Below are 18,857 nucleotides of genomic sequence, written 5' to 3' on the forward strand. Positions count from 1 at the left end.
CCTTTGTCTCTCATGTGGTGAGAAATTTATGTGGTGCTAGAAAGTGCTTCTTGTTGCCTGTTTTTCAATTCGCCTACGATCTGGCCCATTTTACTTCAAGATTGCGAATGGATGTTGCTTGATTTTGAAGAACTGTTTCTTCATTTGAATGTATTCCTTCAGTAAATTTTCTAAGGAAAAGGATGACTGAGATGAATTGGTTGTTTACTGAAATCCATTTGATCTTTGTTGAAACCCTGGTGGCCCGTTTCTATGGGCATTGTAAAGATTGCCTTGTGCTTGCTGCTGATTACCACCCCAAGAGAAATTCGGATGGTTTCTCCAACCAAGATTATATGTGTTAGAAAAAGGGTTGTTTTTAATGAAGTAGACAAATTGAAGATTGTACAGGCATTCCTCAAAGGAATGAGGTTCCTCGCAAAGGACACAACTTCCATTGTCCATTTGGACAATCGAATTCACTTGCCCACCCTTCGCGCCAGTCTTAGTCATGCTCATTGCCTGTAGCAAATTTTTCATTGCATTAACATGTGTTTGCAGAGATGCGATAGAGTCGTTATTCTGAGTTCTGTTCGTTTTGGACCCATACGCATTTTCCTACCAATCTTCATGATTCTTCGAGATCCGATCCAAAATATTATTGGCCTCAATATATGTCTTGTCCAATAGTCCTCCTACCACGACAACATTCATGACAGTCTCTGATCTTGAGTTCAAACCATAATAAAAGATTTCCATCTAGAGACAGTCAGAAAGTCCGTTATGCAAACAATCCCTAACTAATCTTTTGAATCTTGCCCATGCATCGCTAAGCGTTGTTGATTCTTCCTGTTGAAAGTTTGTAATCCGCTTTCTTTTCTTTGCATTTCCTATTGGTGGGAAGTACTTTTTCATAAACTTTTCTACTACTCGTTTCCATGAAGTTATCTCCCCTGGTTCAAGCGAGTATGCCTATTTTCTAGCTTCATCGCATACTGAAAATGGGAATAATGTGAGTCGTACTTCCTCTAGTGTGATGTTTGGAAATACAAAGGTGTTGTATATTTCGATAAAACTCCTCAGGTGAGCATAGAGATCTTCACTGCGTCTTCCCCCAAATTGACCAACCGCTTGAATCATTTGAAGCATTACGAGCTTCATTTCAAATCTTGTTCCATCCAGGGCTGGTCACATGATTTCTGGAGAGAAATCATACAAGTTGGGTGACGCATAATCCCTGATGGGTCTCATTTGCTAACAAAATTGGGTTGGCAAGTGCTTCATTGTGATTGTTTTCCACTCATAGTTCCTCTAGGTGGTTCTGTTGCTCGACCATCCTACGAGCTCTATTTTTTTGTCTTCTTCTGTTGGCTCTCTATCTTCTGCGAAAAGTTCTCTCTATATCTAGGTCATATACAAGCTTGGGAGTATTTCTTTCGCTCATACAGTGCTTGCGCCTTTCTCGAAGTCAAGGTACAATACTCTAGAAAGTCGAGGTCTGCAAAGACCAATAAGAATAGTTTTAGTAAACTTAGTTACCACAATCCCCTACAACGGCATCAAAAACTTGATGCGTTAATAACATGCGATGTATTGATAAGACTATTGCAGTTTAATGCTTAGTTTTATCTGGTTGAACCCAAGTGCAAATTCAACCAGAGTCCTGGTGAGTCGAGGGTTGAACCAAGAATTGCTTGCAAATGTGCGATGAAACTAAAAATATGATCGTAGTGAAAATTGAAATGTTCAAAATGATTGAGTGAATGAGCTATTTTAAATCTAAGTATTATGCGATGAAAATTATGTCTAAATAAAACAATATGAATTTAATAACAGATATATGATAAAAGGGTTGAGAAAATTTGTCATTAACACCTCCTAAACAACTAAGTGGATTATGCGATCAAGCAATGCACTCAATGTTATGTCCAACACAATCTCTAAGGTCTTTCAAACTTAGATTAAATTTACTTAAAACAATCTCTCAATTGATTCAAGCAAGTCATATAAGCATGCATAAGACAAGCTGATCATCTGATTCTCTTGTTGTTTAGTAGTGTCAGCTGCACACTTCTCAACCCATTTGACAATTTGGTTATGCATGATATTGATGAAAAAGATGGACAAAAGATAAGATGAACATGTATTCATATTGCAAAGTTTGAATTTGTCAACATAGAAAGTACAATGCAAATACACAAAGAAAAAGAAAGGAGTATAGAATCAAGTCGTGGTCTGCAATACCTTGCTCCCTACGGCTCCTTTGATGACTACTTCACTTAGAACATTAAACAGTGGTATCATTCTTCCTCTCTCACAGGAATCCTAAGCTCTCACTAGGGAATTTCTATGGAAAAATAGGAAGGTTGTTTAGTAGAGTTTCCTCTCATAATTTTCTCTTGTCTCCTACTATTATTTTTGCATGAAAATTGCATGGGTATTTATAGGTGTTCGAGAATGATTTTCTTCTTTTTTTATTTTATCTTTCTCATGATTGCATTGATGGGGCACATTAAATTCCATATCCTATCACGCCATCTGCAACGTGTCAGGGGTTCATTGAATCTTCAACAAAGTTCTCTTATTAGTTACCAACGCAGCCTGTGAGTTGACTCCCACCGCCCATGTCATGTCATGCCTCATCGCTTATAATCATGCGATATCCGCTTTTCTGGCAGTTCTTGCTTGATCGCGTCAATGGGTACTTGGTTTATGCAATTGTGCTTTCATCTGGTTGTGCTGAAGGATATTTTGCACAAAGATAGCAATATCAGTCCAAAATTTAGATATGTTAGATATTGTGAGTGTGTGGTCACATACTCCGTTTTTTTTTATAAATTCTTTGGTAAAGAATGTCTAAATTTCATGCCTTTTTTCTTATTTTTTACATGGAAGAGATACAATAACTTATATTTCTTACAAGTTATCAGGGATTTTTAAGTTTATATTTGTGGTGCAAATTATTTTATAAAGATTTTATAAAGGGATGCAAATAGTGTGAGTTTAGAGTTTATGTGTTTGGGTTTTTGATTTGTTTAACATGGAATTCTTAAGTATGGTTTCAGGGTATAGGCTTGTTTTCGACCTTTTTTTGTATTATACAAGTACTAGTATCTTAAATAACATATCTTGTAATAGAAATAAAAATATATTTTTCCACCAATTTTAAAAAATATGTTGGATCTTAGTTATGTCAGTCTCTTTGGTCATTTTAGGATGTACCAATACTATTGAACATACACAAAATACGTTTAGATTAGATCAAAATTTTATGTTGTTGATTAAGTAAAAAAAAACTCCATATTTGAAGGTGTACAAAAGTAATCAATTCTTTAACTCCATAATATTGCCCAAAAATGAGATCTATGAGTGATAGTTGCAAAGTGTAGGTCACCACCATGATGACACACAAAAAAAAATAGTCAGCTTAGATACGTTATTCAAAATAATAATGATGGTAGGTTATTAAAAAAAAAGTTCAAGAAGAATGGTCGATCAAATGTGTTTTTCGAAGAGGAGCTCCAAGTATTAAAATATGTTATTATATTATATGAATTGAATTAAAATGATAAATTGTTGCTAAAGATTCCTTGGGAGATTTGTTATCTTATTTTATAGTTTAATTTTATGAATTACATCTAATTTCATATATACACAAATTTCTTTCTTTAAACTTGGATGAAAACCATGAAACAAATGATGGTTGAATTTACTAGGAACAATGTTTTTTTTCTTTTCAAAAATTCACTTTCATTTAAACATTTTTATAAAAAATTGTTAAAAAAAAAACACTTATGTGTTTTGTTACATTTTCTTAAAAGTGTCTGTATGCATAAGTTTGTTTGGTTTTCTATACACTTAAAGTATTTCTATTAAAATGTTAAATTACTATAAAAGAAAACTATGGGCGTTGTCTGAGTTGGCTGTTGGTGGTGATCATCGAAATTGAACGTTAAAAATGGACATCTTTGGAGTTGGCCACTAGAGTGATCATTAGAGTTAGTCATTAGAGGTGGTCACTAAAATTTGTCACCAGCAGGTAGTCATTTAAAATGTTGGAGGGAGGAAGAGTTGGTTATTTTAACCACTGAATTGTAAATAGTTGAGAATTGCAAATTTAGGATAATTGGTATATTTAAGCCTAAATATTTATTTAATTCTTAATTTAAATTAATTAGTGTTTGATTAGTTGTTTTCATATTTCCTCGTAAGACTATGAATAGTCAATTTATGGTTTGTAATAGAAAAGCTTTTAAATATAGAACTTGTATTCTTTTGAGAGAGTTCTCTCATTTGGAAGGGATGAATTTCCCTTGTTTGGCTATAAATTTGGCATTTGGACTAATATACCTTTTCGCATCAATTGGTATCAAAACTTCAGCTAACGTTCCCGAACCAAAGCTTTTGATTATCCTTTCACTATAGAATATTATTCTTGGAAAGTTCTCTCTCATTTTGGATGGAACTTCCTTTCTTTGATCATGGATTTGACCTAATTATCTTTTCCGTCATCAAAGTATATTGTCTTCTACTTGAACTGATAAATTCCAAAGAAATTGCTATATCCTGAGAAATTGTGTGTATACATATATATATGAAACATGTAGGGCATACCAACTTATATAGTTATATTATGTTGAAATAAGTCTAAATAGGGTGAAGGGTTTACAAACAAACTGTCAACCTAGTTATTACGCTAATTTGTTCTTAGCTTAGTTAAACAGGAAATGGAAGGTTGAAATTTGAGACTAAGAATGAGGAGAAAAAAATCTTCTTTTATTTGAAACCTTTGATGAAATCCAGTAAAATTGAAGAGTATAATTAGAAACCCCAAAAACATCTAAACAACTAAAAGCTCCTAAGAAAAAGGATAACAAACTTGCTAAATAAACTCCTAACAAATGCTGAAGATTCTAACAACAGAAACAGACTTGGAAGATAAAGAATAAAGACTAATTCAACCAATTTGCACTAACCTAATTTGTAACACCTTAGATCTTCACATACAGACATAAGACAAGAACCAAAACAAAAGTGGAGTTTAATCCAATCGAAGAAATTTAGTTGCGACATTTTTTGAAATGCACAAGCCTTTAGTCTGAGGACTAGTATTTGATCCTTGTAGCAAATCCATGGCAATTAGTTTATGAGCTGCTTCTGTTAAGTGCAAACCATCCCAATTAACATACTTTGAAGGATCATCACACGAGGTAAAAAATGGCACTCCATGTTTTATGTGTTCGTTGAAAGTAACATTCTTAAGCCCCAAACAAATCTCCATTGTATTTGTCAATCCTACATTACACATTCATAACTTAGTATTAACAAATCACAAATTTAGAAATCAAGCAGCTTGCAAGACGTTAAAGTTTTCCTAATTGTAATTGAGATTGTACGTACCAAAATGTTCTGAGGCATTACTGAAGAAATGCATGGCAGAATTGTAATAGTCTGCATACATGATACGAACATAAGGATGACGAGCTCGAATTCGTTCCAATTCTTCTTGAAGTTGTTTATTATGGTACTCAGAGAATTGGTTCAGCCAATCCAAACAACCATTTTCAGAGTTTCGAACTGAATTTTCATAAATCTTGAGATATAATGGATTACACCCAATTGGAATGTCCCCAGGAACTATTAAAGTCTTAGCACCCAACTTGATCAACTCCTGCAATAATTTAGTATTAGTTTTCTTTAGCGTGTCAAAGCAAGATGACAGTTCAAGAATAGGGTCTTACTGTGATTGTTGAAGAAATTGTTTGAACCACTAATGGTACAAAGAACTTGACTTCTTCCAAGCTATATCGTTGAAAGAATAGATAATTGTAATCATTGCCTCCTATTTCTCCCACAAGAACTAACGAACTACTAAGGATTTCTCTGCATTCTATATATAGAATTCAAATTTTGATTAATAAAGACCTTTTGTTTTACCAACAGAGTGAAAAAGGGAGGGGAAAGGGGGAACGTACTTGCAGTAGCAGCAGAAGAGGAAGTGCAAAGCGATGAATAAGTGTCGTTAAACCATTGGAATTGAACCTTGAGAGAGTAATTTGTGGGTACCAAAAAAACCCCCTTCTCTCGAAGAAACGACGCATCGAGCGCGGTTGCTCCACCAACTGCAAAATTTAGTCCGTTCCCAAATTCCTCAATGCTAATATTCCTCTTTCCTTCCACTCCTAGATATGGCTGTAACAGTGGAAGCCCTAACGATTCGGCTGTGTAACCAAAAGCAAAACCAGATCAGAAAAATCGAACATATAATTGAACTGGTGAAGAGAAATCAGAAGAAATGAGACCAATGAAGTCGAGAATGAGACGGCCGTCGCTAAACCGGCCGGTGGGACGATGGAAGAAGGTATCGCCGTAAGGGGAAAAGCAAGAGCGGCTTGGATCGTCAGAAGCACAAGTGTGGAAGAGATTTCCAGTATCCGAAAGCGAATCCCCAAAGTTGAAGATGGAGGGAAAGCATCCCAAAACGCCTGGAACCACTGAGCTTAAACCCAGATTAATTAGTATTAGTATTACCATCGACCATCGATTTACGTTGAAACAGCTCCATGAGTCCATGGATTCGAGAAAGATTACACCATTTACTTTTCAACGATGAAAATGGGTGGAGGAAGAACAAGATCTGCTGCGAGTGGGAAATCCGCGATTCCTTTAGGTCGTACGGTGTGGATTAGGGAAACGGCCAGAAACGGGTCAGAAGTAGAGAATCTCGTCGTGCTTAAACAGTACGTTGTACTCGTGGTTGTGATAGTATAGGTCATAATAGACCTTTAATATTAATATTATTGTTTTCAAAATTTATTAGAGAAATATTGTTGTTTTGAAACTTATTAGAGAAATATTGTTGTTTTGGGAGTTCGAGACTAGAGGTCGAATGTTGAGAACTCGACTAATGTTCTAGAGGTCAAACGTTGAGAACTCGACGAACAAAGAAAAACTTGGAAACAATACATAGGCCGAAACTTCAACCCTCGACAAGAGAAATCTCGCGAATCTCGCTATAAAGTAATGAGATGGTATACTATATGTATTGTGTACTCGAGTTGCTTCTAACAACATATGCATTTTTTATCATTTCGAATTAGACGGAGGCTTATGGGATTGACATGAGGGGTGGGGATGGCTATATTTCTAGGACCGAACTCCAGGCGAATATGAAGCGCATGGATACAAGTTATGTCTTGGAATGAAAGACAATTCCGAATTAGCTTTGTCTACGAACAAAATTTTGTATATTAGGTTGTCCAAGGTTATACACATGTCGAGATTGAGGAGATAAGTGGGCTGAAGCAGATTAAGGAGAGAGCGAGATTCAAAGCGAGATAGTAGGAGAGAGCGAGATGTTGAATGAGATTTTAAGAGAGAGCGAGATTCAAAGCGAGATTTTAGGAGAGAGCGAGATTCAAAGCGAGAATGTTGGAGAGAGCGAGATTTAGTTTATATTGACTAATCTGACTAACATTGAACTTGGTAAAATAAAATGGTTGAATAATTGAAAAATGAGATTATTCAGGAACACACATTGAATGCTAAGATTACGCATTGAGTTTCTGGTAGTAGATCCATAATAAAAAATGTGTTTGTGATTGTTCCAGAAGAAATGAAAGCTAGTAATCATTAATGAAAAAATAATGACAATAACAGAGAGAGATCTTAGGAGAGAACGATACTGAGAGAGCGAGATTTTAGGAGAGAGTGATACTGAGAGAGCGAGATCTTAGGAGAGAGCGAGAGTGAGAGAGCAAGATCTTAGGAGAGAGTAAGACTAGAGAGCGAGATCTTAGGAGAGAGCGAGAGTCTTCATTTTATTTGAACTTTCCATAGAAATATATATAAAAAAAGAGAAAAAAGAGCTAATAATCATACTATAATTGAATAATCATTAGATTATAATTGAATATATTAGATTATTATACTATAATTGAATAATCATTAGACAACAAATTGAATATATTGAATATATTAGATTATTATACTATATATTGAATATATTAGATTATTATAATGTAAAACTTTATTGATTACAAAAAAAAAAAAATTGAATATACAATAGATTATTATAAAAAAATTGAATATACAATAAACTATAATAAAAAAATTGAATATACAATAAAATGAATATATAATAAAAAAAAATTATTTATTATTTAATCCCTAACTATCTGGAGCCCGTCTTAGTAACGAAGGACACTTCTTTCGATTATGTCCTAATTGGTTACAAAATCCACATCGTTGTCGAGTGGCTGGTTCTGTCCAATCTATCTCATTGTGATAATGTGAACTTTTCGGTCTACCAGATCTTCTCAACAACGATGGATCAAGATGTAAGATGGGCATATTAAGGTGCGTGATCCAGTAATCTTCATGCGGTACAGATTAAAATTGAGGAGAGTATGTAACGACCCGACCCCCTAGGACTTAGGTAAGGCCGTTACTAAAATAAATGCATGCAAAGAATTTAAAACGACGCTCAGTTATTTGAAATAAATGCTAATTAAAACAAGAGAAGTTCAAAAGATATTTATTAAATGCAATTGTTAAAAACAATAATAGGGTACCCATAAATCATAAAGGTTAATAAATACATATGAAAAATAATTCTTAATAATAAGTTTCAAACATCAAGACTAAACATTAAGAGAAACATGAAAAGAACTCTAAATCTCATGATGCGGAAGCGTAAAAACTAGTCCCAGTGACACGATCACGAATTTCGCTGCGCCATCGCCGGTGCATCTCTACATTTACCTGAAATATCAACATAAAAAAGAATGGGTATGAAATACTCAGTAAGTAGCCCCACCACTGGGGTCAGGCTAGACATCTATGTCCTCTAGATACCCGCATATGGCTCATAAACACATGAAACAGACAAGAGACTGAGTCATATCCTATTGTAGTTAAGTATGCCCACAAAACTAGTGGATCCCGAAGGAAACATAAAACTGGTGAATCCCGGAGGAAACACAAACTGGTGAATCCCAAAGGAAACACAAACGGGTGAATCCCGAAGGAAACGCAAACGGATGAATCCCAAAGAAAACACAAACGGGTGAATCCCGAAGAAAACACAAACGGGTGAATCCCGAAGGAAACACAAAACGGGTGAATCCCGAAGGAAACACAAAACTGGTGAATCCCGAAGGAAACACAAAACGGGTGAATCCCGAAGGAAACACAAAACGGGTGAATCCCGAAGGAAACACAAAACGGGTGAATCCCGAAGGAAACACAAACGGGTGAATCCCGAAGGAAACACAAAACTGGTGAATCCCGAAGGAAACACAAAACTGGTGAGCATCTAACTAATCAATGAGGATATTCACACAGTCTTAACGTTCAAAGAATCAACATCGTTCAATTCTAAAACATACATGAAATCCTTGGTACCATGGCTCCATCACATACACATAATCCTCAACAACATATTATACAACATTCATGTAGATCTTACATCAAAATTCTACAACATACAAGTATGCCTCAACACCAGCAGATCAGACGTCGACATAAGAAAACACATACCATCACATACTAACGATCACGTGCTTAGGTGTGTATTTAAACAATTCAGTACTCGTGCCAGAACATACTTTGATTCAGGTCATATTATCAATCAACATGCTAACAATTTACCATAACATACACTCACCATGCTAGCATACAACTAAAGTCTGGCCCGTGGGTAGTTTCAGTGGTAAGATTACTTACCTCAAATAAAATCCAAAAGTTAAGTCAAGCGAACTTTCTAGCTTTCCACAACTTTGAATGAGATCCTAGAACATGGACAAAAATCGTTCTTAACCTTTAAGCCCAATTTTTAAACACTAAATCATTCACAAATTATCAGCACAACTTACCCAAAAGTGGTTTGACCAAGATCACCTCAAAGTTCTAACACCAAAATTTTGTTGGAATCAAACTCAAGTCGTTCGTGTCTAAATTCAAAACTTCTCCAAAATTTGAATCTAAAGCCCAAAGTGTAGTTTGTTCCAAATTGTCTTCAGTCTCTCAAATAAATGCCTTAATCTAAGCAATTCAATAATAATGGTTAGAACTTCAAACAAATTCCAGCAACAACATTTTAATTCAATCCTTCCAAGGCTTAACATACTTACCAAAATGTTGCTTGATCCAAAATTAGTTTCAAACTCAAATCCATTTGCGAACCCAACATAATCCTGCGCAATGCCTGACAACACACTTCGACCTTAAGATTCCTTCAATGCTTGAATCTATGGCCCAAACATAATGGGTGTTAACAATTTTAGCCAAAACCAACCGAGTAACCAAAATCTTCAAGAAAATTCTAAAAGACTCATATCTTACCCAAAACTTCACCACAAGCCAAAATCCGACAAACGGCAGTGAAGAGAGGCAGTGACCGACGGAGATCGGTAGCTGGGCTGGCGGCGTGCGAACGGCCAGTAGCAGAACTAGACAGATCGAACGGCTCTCGACGGAACGTAGTGGACGCCTTCGGATCTGGGCTCTCGACGGAACGCAGCGGACGAGGCGTCTGCTCTGACCAGCCGGCACGCTGAGGGGGCTTCGAATCGCCGGTTGCTCGTCGGCATCGGGTTCGACGAAAAATTGAGCTGTCGTCGACGGCTAGGTTTTCTCAGGGGGGAGGGGGCGTGTGCGGTGAGGTTGAAGAAGAAGATTTTAAGTTTTGTTTATATAAAAAGAAAAATAATAATAAAACTAAAACTAAAAAGGAAATAAAATAAACTTTATTTTATTCCTTTCCTTATTCCATTTTATACCATTTAAATTTCTTTCCTTTTCCAAGAAAAATAAATTCTTGCCATAAATTTATAAATTGAGTTTGACAACTGAAAAGAATTTGAATAATTTCCACGCCAACACTTAAATCCTCGCACTTATACTTTAAATTCAAAAATTCCAAACGTGCCCTTCCACTAAGGATAATTACTGAAAAGGGAAAAATTACATTATTATTAAATAAAAAGGCGCGGGATGTTACAGAGTAACATTAAGCACGACAATTTGTAGTAGTCCTCAATAAAATCTTCGTAGTTCATGTTAAAATGTGAGCAAACGGCCATAAAATGCGAGCATTGAATGTCGAATGCTTACCACTTGTTACATGAACAGTACCGCTCGGTATGATGGCTTGTTCGAGATCACTAAGTATGAAACACCTGAGAGAAATTGTAACACACGAAGAGGTGTGATTAATTTTAGATCGACATGCTGGTATAATTGCAGCAGCGAACAACCCAACAAATGGTTGGACGGGACCGAAATGTCACCATCGTTTCTGCTTACGACATATCGTCAGCAGCTTCAATAAAAAGTATAAATTTAATTCATTGAAAAATTATGTTTATCGTGTCGGATGTCAGTTTCAAATTCAAAAGTTCAACAAAGCAATTGAAGATATCAAAGGAATAAATCAGAGCTGTCTAAGTTTTTTTAACAACATTAGTTTAGAGCAATGGACTCAAGCACATGATGGAGGATTCAGATATGGGTGGATGGCGACAAATCTATCAAAGTGCATAAATGGAGTCCTCAAAGGACCTCGAATGTTGCCTATAAATGCTCTTGCTCAGATAGCATTCTTCAAATGCATGAACTATTTCGAGAAAAGAATAGCAGAAATAAGGGATGCATTAGAGCGTCAAGATAAATACACCTGGTAAATATTATTTTATATATATATATAATTTATTAATAATTTATTTCAAACATATTTTATAATACTAAGTGGAGTAAAAATCCAGGTATGCACACGATAAAATAAATAAATGGGATGCACGATCTAGTAAACATGAAGTACAATCATACGATCGGTATGAAGATGTGTTTCATGTGAAGATCGGTCGTCATAGTCTCAATACCAAAGGAGGAAATGTTCAAATATTGAGGCTAAACAGGTCTGAGCGGTACTATTCATGTAACAAGTGGCAAGCATTCGACATTTTATGCTCACATTTTATGGCCGTTTGCTCACATTTTAACATGAACTACGAAGATTTTATTGAGGACTACTACAAATTGTCAACGTATGCTGAATGTTACTCTCCTCAATTTCAACCTGTACCGCATGAAGATTACTGGATCACACACCCTAATATGCCCGTCTTACATCCTGATCCATCGTTGTTGAGAAGACCTGGTAGACCAAAAAGTTCTTGTTATCACAACGAGATGGATTGGACAGAACCAGCCACTCGATAACGATGTGGATTTTGTAACCAGTTAGGACATAATCGAAGGAAGTGTTCTTCGTTACTAAGACGAGCTCCAGATAGTTAGGGATTGAATAATAAATAATTTTTTTATTATATATTCATTTTATTGTATATTCAATTTTTTTTATTATAATTTATTGTATATTCAATTTTTTTTTATAATAATCTATTGTATATTCAATTTTTTTTGTAATCAATAAAGTTTTACATTATTCTTTACCCTCACACTTTTTTCTACTATTCAATTATAGTCAATTTTAATATATATATATATTCAGATCATGACTTTAAACCCAGGACCTATTGATCCTGATGTTTTGTACGACCAGTCCATTCATCGATCATATGTTGTATGGCGAGATCGTACTACTGGAGAAATATCTTGCAGACGTCGAGAGGCAGGATTTATTCAGTTGGACTGACATCTAATCATAGCCTTGGTCGAGAGATGGAGGCTCGAGACGCATACATTCCATATGTCTGTTGGAGTATCACTCTACAAGACATAGAAGTGTTGTTGGGGTTACCTGTTGACGGTGAGCCGGTAACAGGAGTGATGTACGATGATTAGTTAGAAGTTTGTCAACTGTACCTTGGTGCGACCCCACCTGCCGATAAGATTAAAGAATCGAGGTTAAGTTTAATATGGTTAGGAACACAATTTCATGAGCTCAAAAATGATGCAGACGAGAAAACCGTCATAAGATATGCGCGAACATATATACTACAAATGATGGGTGGAAGTCTGTTTTCAGATAAATCAAGTCATTTTGTTCACTTGATGTTCCTGCCACTGTTAGCTAACCTCCATGATGCGGGCGGTATTCGTGGGGTGGAGCATGCTTGGCATGGTTGTATAGACAACTATGCAAAGCAACAAGACCTGAGGTTCGAGAGATAGCTGGGCCTTTCATACTTTTGCAACTATGGGCTTGGGAGCGATTTCCAACAATGGCTCCACAACTACATCATGTTAATGACGCTCAGTTAGTTGGACGAGCCTACGGTTCTCGGTATGTTGTTTTAATTCAATTTAATTTTTCTATCACTGATCTAGTTAATTTAAATTCTAAATTATCAATTTAAAAATTTAGGTGGAGAGACAAATTTTGTGTGACTAGGACAGCCACACATGTAGTCAACCAGTATAGATACATGTTTAATCTGCTTCAACCTGAACATGTACATTACACTAAACCTAATTGATTATTTTATTCACATTTTTATTGTATTTGTCTTTAATATTCTCTAATATAATATTTTGTGTTTCAGGTTATTTGGGAGCCGTACAAAATTATTGTGCATACTTTGCCTAATTTTTGTACGAATGATCAAAACATATGGCAGACGATGAGTCCTCTCATATGTTTTCACATTGGTGAGTGGCATCTTCCTGACAGGGTGATGAGACAATTCGTTTTCAGCAGGATGTCCCATCGCCTTGTAATACTGAACCCGTACTGCATGATATTGAACTAAGTTGTACATTTGATAGTGCGATGGCACTATCATGCAAGGTTTATTGCAGTGGGGGTTTCTCTTGAATCGTTTGACACAGATGTCACTCCAGAATATATTCATTGGTATAATAATATCACAAGGCGCTACGTCACTCGTCCGAGAGCAACTGTGGGTCATCTAGTAAATGAATGAATATTATCTATTTTTTTAATTTAAATTTATTTTAAATATTGTTTAATTGTTTTATAATTCACAGAGATCGAACAACAGTAGACTCCATGAGGTTGCGAATGATCCGAACCAGGTTCTTGCTATATGTAGTGACAACCAAATCTATATGGAGGAAATTCATTATATGTACGATATTTCTATTGTTCCTCCACCAGCTCCTAGACGTAGAGGACCTGTTCGAGAAGAGGATGAGTTTGATGAAGTTGCACATAATGTGGAAGAGTTGCCCCCTATGACGCAGATGAAGAGTCAAACTGATTATGTTAGTCCAATGATGATGATGCCAACATTTGGTTCAGGACATTATAACTCAGAGGCTGGTCCTTCGTCTTCATACGTGCATGGACATGGCTGGGGTCGTGGAGAGCATAATGAATATTTATATTATGAATCGCCTGCAGAGGTACCAGAGCAACATCAAGAAGAACCCGAGCAACCTCAAGTTCGAAGTCGACGGCGACAACCAACTCGAAATCGACGACGTCCGCCTTGTGGGACACCTTGATTTTTGTAATTATTTTTATATAAATGAGATATTTAATTTACATTTTTTTTATTTTTATGAGTTATTGTTTTTTTTAATTTATTCTTTTTAGAGTTTAAATAAAATAATAAAATATTTTAAGAAATTATTTTTATAAAATGGAAAATTAAAAAAAAAAACAAAGGATTAGAAAGAAAAAGGTGGAATGTGTAATAATTAAAAAGGAAAAAAAAAAGGAAATTTGTACGGTATTCTTGCTCTCTATCAAAATCTCGCTATTACGCTCTCGCTTAAAATCTCGCTCTCGCTCTCAAAATCTCGCTTCCGAATTTGATTAGGAAGTTCAGTGGAAAAAAGAAGGAGATTCATTAGCTCATTATTTAGTCAGACTTGCTAAGATGATAGAATCTGTAAAAATTATTCAACAAGTTTTGGAAGGAATTCCAGGGAGACCTTATGAAAATTTAGAAATACGATCTTTTGATAGAGGAAGGTCTCCGGAATGATAATTAAACAGACTCAATAATAATGTTAGGAAGGGCAAGGTCGAGGGTTCAAAGTTCGACGTACAAATGAAAGGAAGGTTGAGGGTTCAAAATTCGACCTATCTAGGTCGAATTTCAACCCTCGACTTATTTTTTTTTTTAAAAAAAAAACAACATTTTTACAAATAGTTTGAAAACAACAATATTTTCCTAAATAGTTTCTAAAAGGACAATATCCTTTTAATTTTCCTGGTCATAATCGGTGAACATTTATGAATGGTTTTATTTACTTATAAAATTTGTTGTTTTTTAATACATGTTGATTTTTTCATCTATTATTATTATATTTTATATGTTTGTTCCTCGTACTTTTGCAATATTTAGTTATACTGTAATTATCGTTATTTAACGTTTTCACATCTCTTTCTTACAACATAATCATATATAAGTGTATAGAATATTGCTTTTAAAATGTATATGATACTATAATTATCACTACTTTAAGATTTTTCACTTATCTTTGTGTTTCTATCTTAGGGGAGGCTTACAATAACACTTTTCTTGTTTTATATTTTCACTCCAAAAATCTATCAATAGAGTTTTTTTTCCCTCAATGGTTCATGTTTTTGCTCATTCATCTGTACATAATTTTAAACGACGCCATAATTTTAAATGACGTTCATTCTAAAACTATAATGATATATAGTTATTTGTCAAATTAGATTTTTTAATTTAATTATCAACTTTGACTAACTGTTATTTATCTAATTCAAATAAACTTTTTATCAATATTTAGGAATGATTAGTTATGTAAATAGAATTACAGACTTCAGTTCGCTTCATTGGTAAGATAATTAAAAGGAAACAAAATAAAAGGACCATAAAATGCATTAACTGTAATTTAAAAGTAATCTAAAACATAAACTAAGAAGTTGGTCTAAACAAAAAACATAAATTCAAAAGTTTCATTTTTAGTAACCTTTAATCCAAAATAGTATATTCATAAGTGATCATATTCTTTTATGCTTGATTCAAGTGAATGTCAAAGGATGGGTCATTCTTGTCAACATATTCTTTAGATTTTTGTGGCATCTTGCCCTTCAATGCATCAAAATCCATATACTACATCCTTCAATGGGACTGATTTTGCAGCTCTACGTCAATCCATTTTGTAACATCCTGATTTATTTTGTAATTAATTTTTTTTTATATTGGTTATTTTGATAAATTATATGAGATTTATGTTTTTTTGGTTCAGCTAAAATATGATTTAATTATTTGGAATTATTTGAGTTTTATTTTGGTTTACATTTGGGAGATTTGATTATCTATAGAGATAATTAAATGTGTTTATTAAATTTTTTTTTTTTTAAAGAAAAATATATATAAGTATATATATATTTTAGAAATTTATTAAGGAATTTGTTACTTTTATTATATATATTTATGGAAAGATTAAAGAAAAGAAAAAAAAGTAAGTTTTTTTTCTCTCTCTCCTCAACCCACGCGACCCCCCTTTCTTTTCTTCTTCTTCCGTTCCTTCCAACCCTAGCCGCCGCCGCCGTTGATCTCCTCGCCAGCGCCGCCTCCTCGCTGCTTCGCGCCAGCGCCTCGCTTCGCCGCGTCAGCCTCACCTCGCCGACGTCAGCCTCGCCTCGTCAGCGCTAGCGCCAGCGCCGTTCCATCGCCGCCGCGCCCAGTCGTCCGCCGCTGTCTCGCCGACGTCAGCCCCGCCGTCCAGTTTTGCTTCTGCCGCTGTGCCCAGCCAAGTCGACGCCGTTCGTCCGCCACTGCCTTTTTGAGATTGGGTAAGAGTTGATTATTTTGGGCAAGGGTTGTTTGAGTCTTTTTGAAGTGTCACTTGGTGTTGGAAACAATTTTAGTTATGATTTTTGAAGATTCTGGGACATTGCTATGAAAGACCTAGATTAGACCTATCAAATTTTTGTTTGTCATTATGAGCATCTTCAAATTTTTAATCATATTATATATTATGTATGTGATGCATGAATAGACCAGTAGAACCAGTAGAGCAGTTTATTATCTCGTCTGCCTGCAGCCCACTATTTTTTTTATTTCTACCTGAGCCGTTTAATTGGTTTGCTCATGCATAGTCTGATCCCAGCTTACTGATTTTTTTTTTATTTCAGGTAAGGGCAAAGGACACCGGAACCTTTTCTTTTCAAAATCATGATTATTCTATTTTAATTACTTTTATCTTTCCAATATTTATGCATGCATTAGCGATCCCTTTTTAGTAGTCCTAGGAGGTGGGGTTGTTACAGTAAAAAACTTAATTATGTTACACATTTCCTCTCTTACCTTCTCTAATTCTTCTATAATCATCCCTAACTATCAACAATTAATAATTAATTTAGTCAATATAATAATATTATTTATTTTTAGAGTATCAATTACATACAATTATACTTTAATTATAAAAGCTTACATGTCTTAAGATGATTTGTATTGACTTCAAGTTTGGGTCAATCATATCCGACCTTCTTTTGACCTTTTATTTTCAACAAATGGAAATTATTTGTAGTAGGGTACAAAGTCTACAAGTTTAGTACAGTGCTCCATTATACTTTACCTGTTTATTCTGGTGGGCTATCGAGGCTTGCACCTCAATCGATGAACGAAACAACTGGTTGCACGGGTTGATGGTCTAATAATTTCATCCTATCAGTAGGTAAATTAAAAAAAAGTATTAATTTTGCTTCTCTTCTACCATCCCTTTTAATAACAAAAATAAGACATTGTTTTTAAAATGAGTTCATAGTTTCGGTTGGTGATCCCTTAAAAATTAGACATGATCTTATTTTTAAAAAATAAAAAATCAAAACAAATATTAGGTATTTTGAATATAAAAAATCTCACATGTAGTGAAGAGTATGTATGTCGAACCTTTGTGAACACCTCCTATTGACGGCCGGAGCAGGAGCAACTCTAGAGAATGATTGAATGAAGAATGGTCGGAGCACCTGTAGACCTCTAAGAGCATAAGCTTGAAGATGGAAGAGCATGATGGAAGGATTGGGAAGAGGAAAAGTTAGGATGGGGAAGAGGGAAAGTTCGTGGGAAGAGAAAATGACAAGAGGAAAGGTTGAGTGTAGGGTTAGGTTCTTGGGGAAGATAAATGTGTAGTAGGTTTTAAAACCATGTTGGTACCTTTGGATAGGTATAATTAGAGTGTATCTAAATTGTTGTCTTATCAAGCATTGTATCTATGTGGTAGGGGTAGTTTGGACTTTTAAATTTTTATTTATTATTTTTTTTATTCCGGATTGCTATTTTTACAAATGGAAAGTAGGTTTGCTAATTATCCAAATGAAAAGTTAAATTATGTTTTTTTTTTTGTTACCCATTTGTAAACCCACAAACCTAAATTATAAGGATCCAATTCAAATTATAAGGTTTGGAATTAGTTTTAGTTTTGAATTGGATTGAGTTAGATTATATATATATATATATATTTGGATTGGTTTTGGGTTACACTTTTAAAATTTAGGTGAAACCAAATCAACCTGAATTTTTAATAATAATAATAATATTATTATTATTATTATCATTATTATTTCTATGGTTAGTTAGATCTTAGATTAATTCACATGCAGTTCATTAGCCAATGGTGTCTCTTATTTCTTAGGCTACCTGACAATCCTATTTCTAGGCTCTTAGTTCCATATCTTTTTGTGATAGTTTATATCCTAACCTTCACGATATTACTCCACTAGATTGTTTAATTGAGTGTTCAATTTAACTTAACAACTTTTATCTTTTAAAATTAACAAATGAACTGCATAAATTAAGCGTATGACGCATAAGCATTGCTCAAGCCAAAAAACCCTTAAGGTATCCACGTTGCCAAACCCTTCAAAGAATTTAGACCATGATTAATAAATAATGATTAGATTTCATTAAATTAAAAATCATGACTACAAGGTAAATGTGTTGAGGTTGATGCCCTAAATCTCGTGG

At 34.7% G+C, this 18,857-nt stretch overlaps 1 protein-coding gene and 2 long non-coding RNA genes across 3 annotated transcripts; 1 reads left to right on the plus strand and 2 right to left on the minus strand.

The window, feature by feature from the left end:
* Positions 1-4,734: 4,734 nt before the first annotated feature.
* On the minus strand, positions 4,735-6,743 carry LOC120072679 (GDSL esterase/lipase At1g28570-like). The gene is made up of 5 exons (XM_039025120.2): positions 6,282-6,743; positions 5,955-6,200; positions 5,721-5,869; positions 5,380-5,650; positions 4,735-5,274 (listed from the first exon to the last, which is right to left on the minus strand). Exons 1-5 carry the CDS (start codon positions 6,550-6,552, stop codon positions 5,021-5,023), a joined length of 1,191 nt encoding a protein of 396 aa, XP_038881048.1. The 5' UTR covers positions 6,553-6,743; the 3' UTR covers positions 4,735-5,020.
* Positions 6,744-8,562: 1,819 nt separating this feature from the next.
* Positions 8,563-10,629, minus strand: LOC150037001 (uncharacterized). Its single transcript, XR_016528768.1, has 5 exons — positions 10,324-10,629; positions 10,113-10,229; positions 9,855-10,023; positions 9,706-9,770; positions 8,563-8,742 (listed from the first exon to the last, which is right to left on the minus strand). It is a non-coding gene; the product is annotated as an uncharacterized LOC150037001 (long non-coding RNA).
* Positions 10,630-16,288: 5,659 nt separating this feature from the next.
* LOC150037002 (uncharacterized) lies at positions 16,289-17,290 on the plus strand. Its single transcript, XR_016528585.1, has 2 exons — positions 16,289-16,684; positions 17,027-17,290. It is a non-coding gene; the product is annotated as an uncharacterized LOC150037002 (long non-coding RNA).
* Positions 17,291-18,857: the final 1,567 nt, after the last annotated feature.

The sequence above is a fragment of the Benincasa hispida genome, chromosome 3 (assembly GCF_027475165.1).
Source record: "Benincasa hispida cultivar pf3 chromosome 3, pf3_genome.v1.1, whole genome shotgun sequence".
In the NCBI taxonomy this organism is placed as follows: Eukaryota; Viridiplantae; Streptophyta; class Magnoliopsida; order Cucurbitales; family Cucurbitaceae; genus Benincasa; species Benincasa hispida.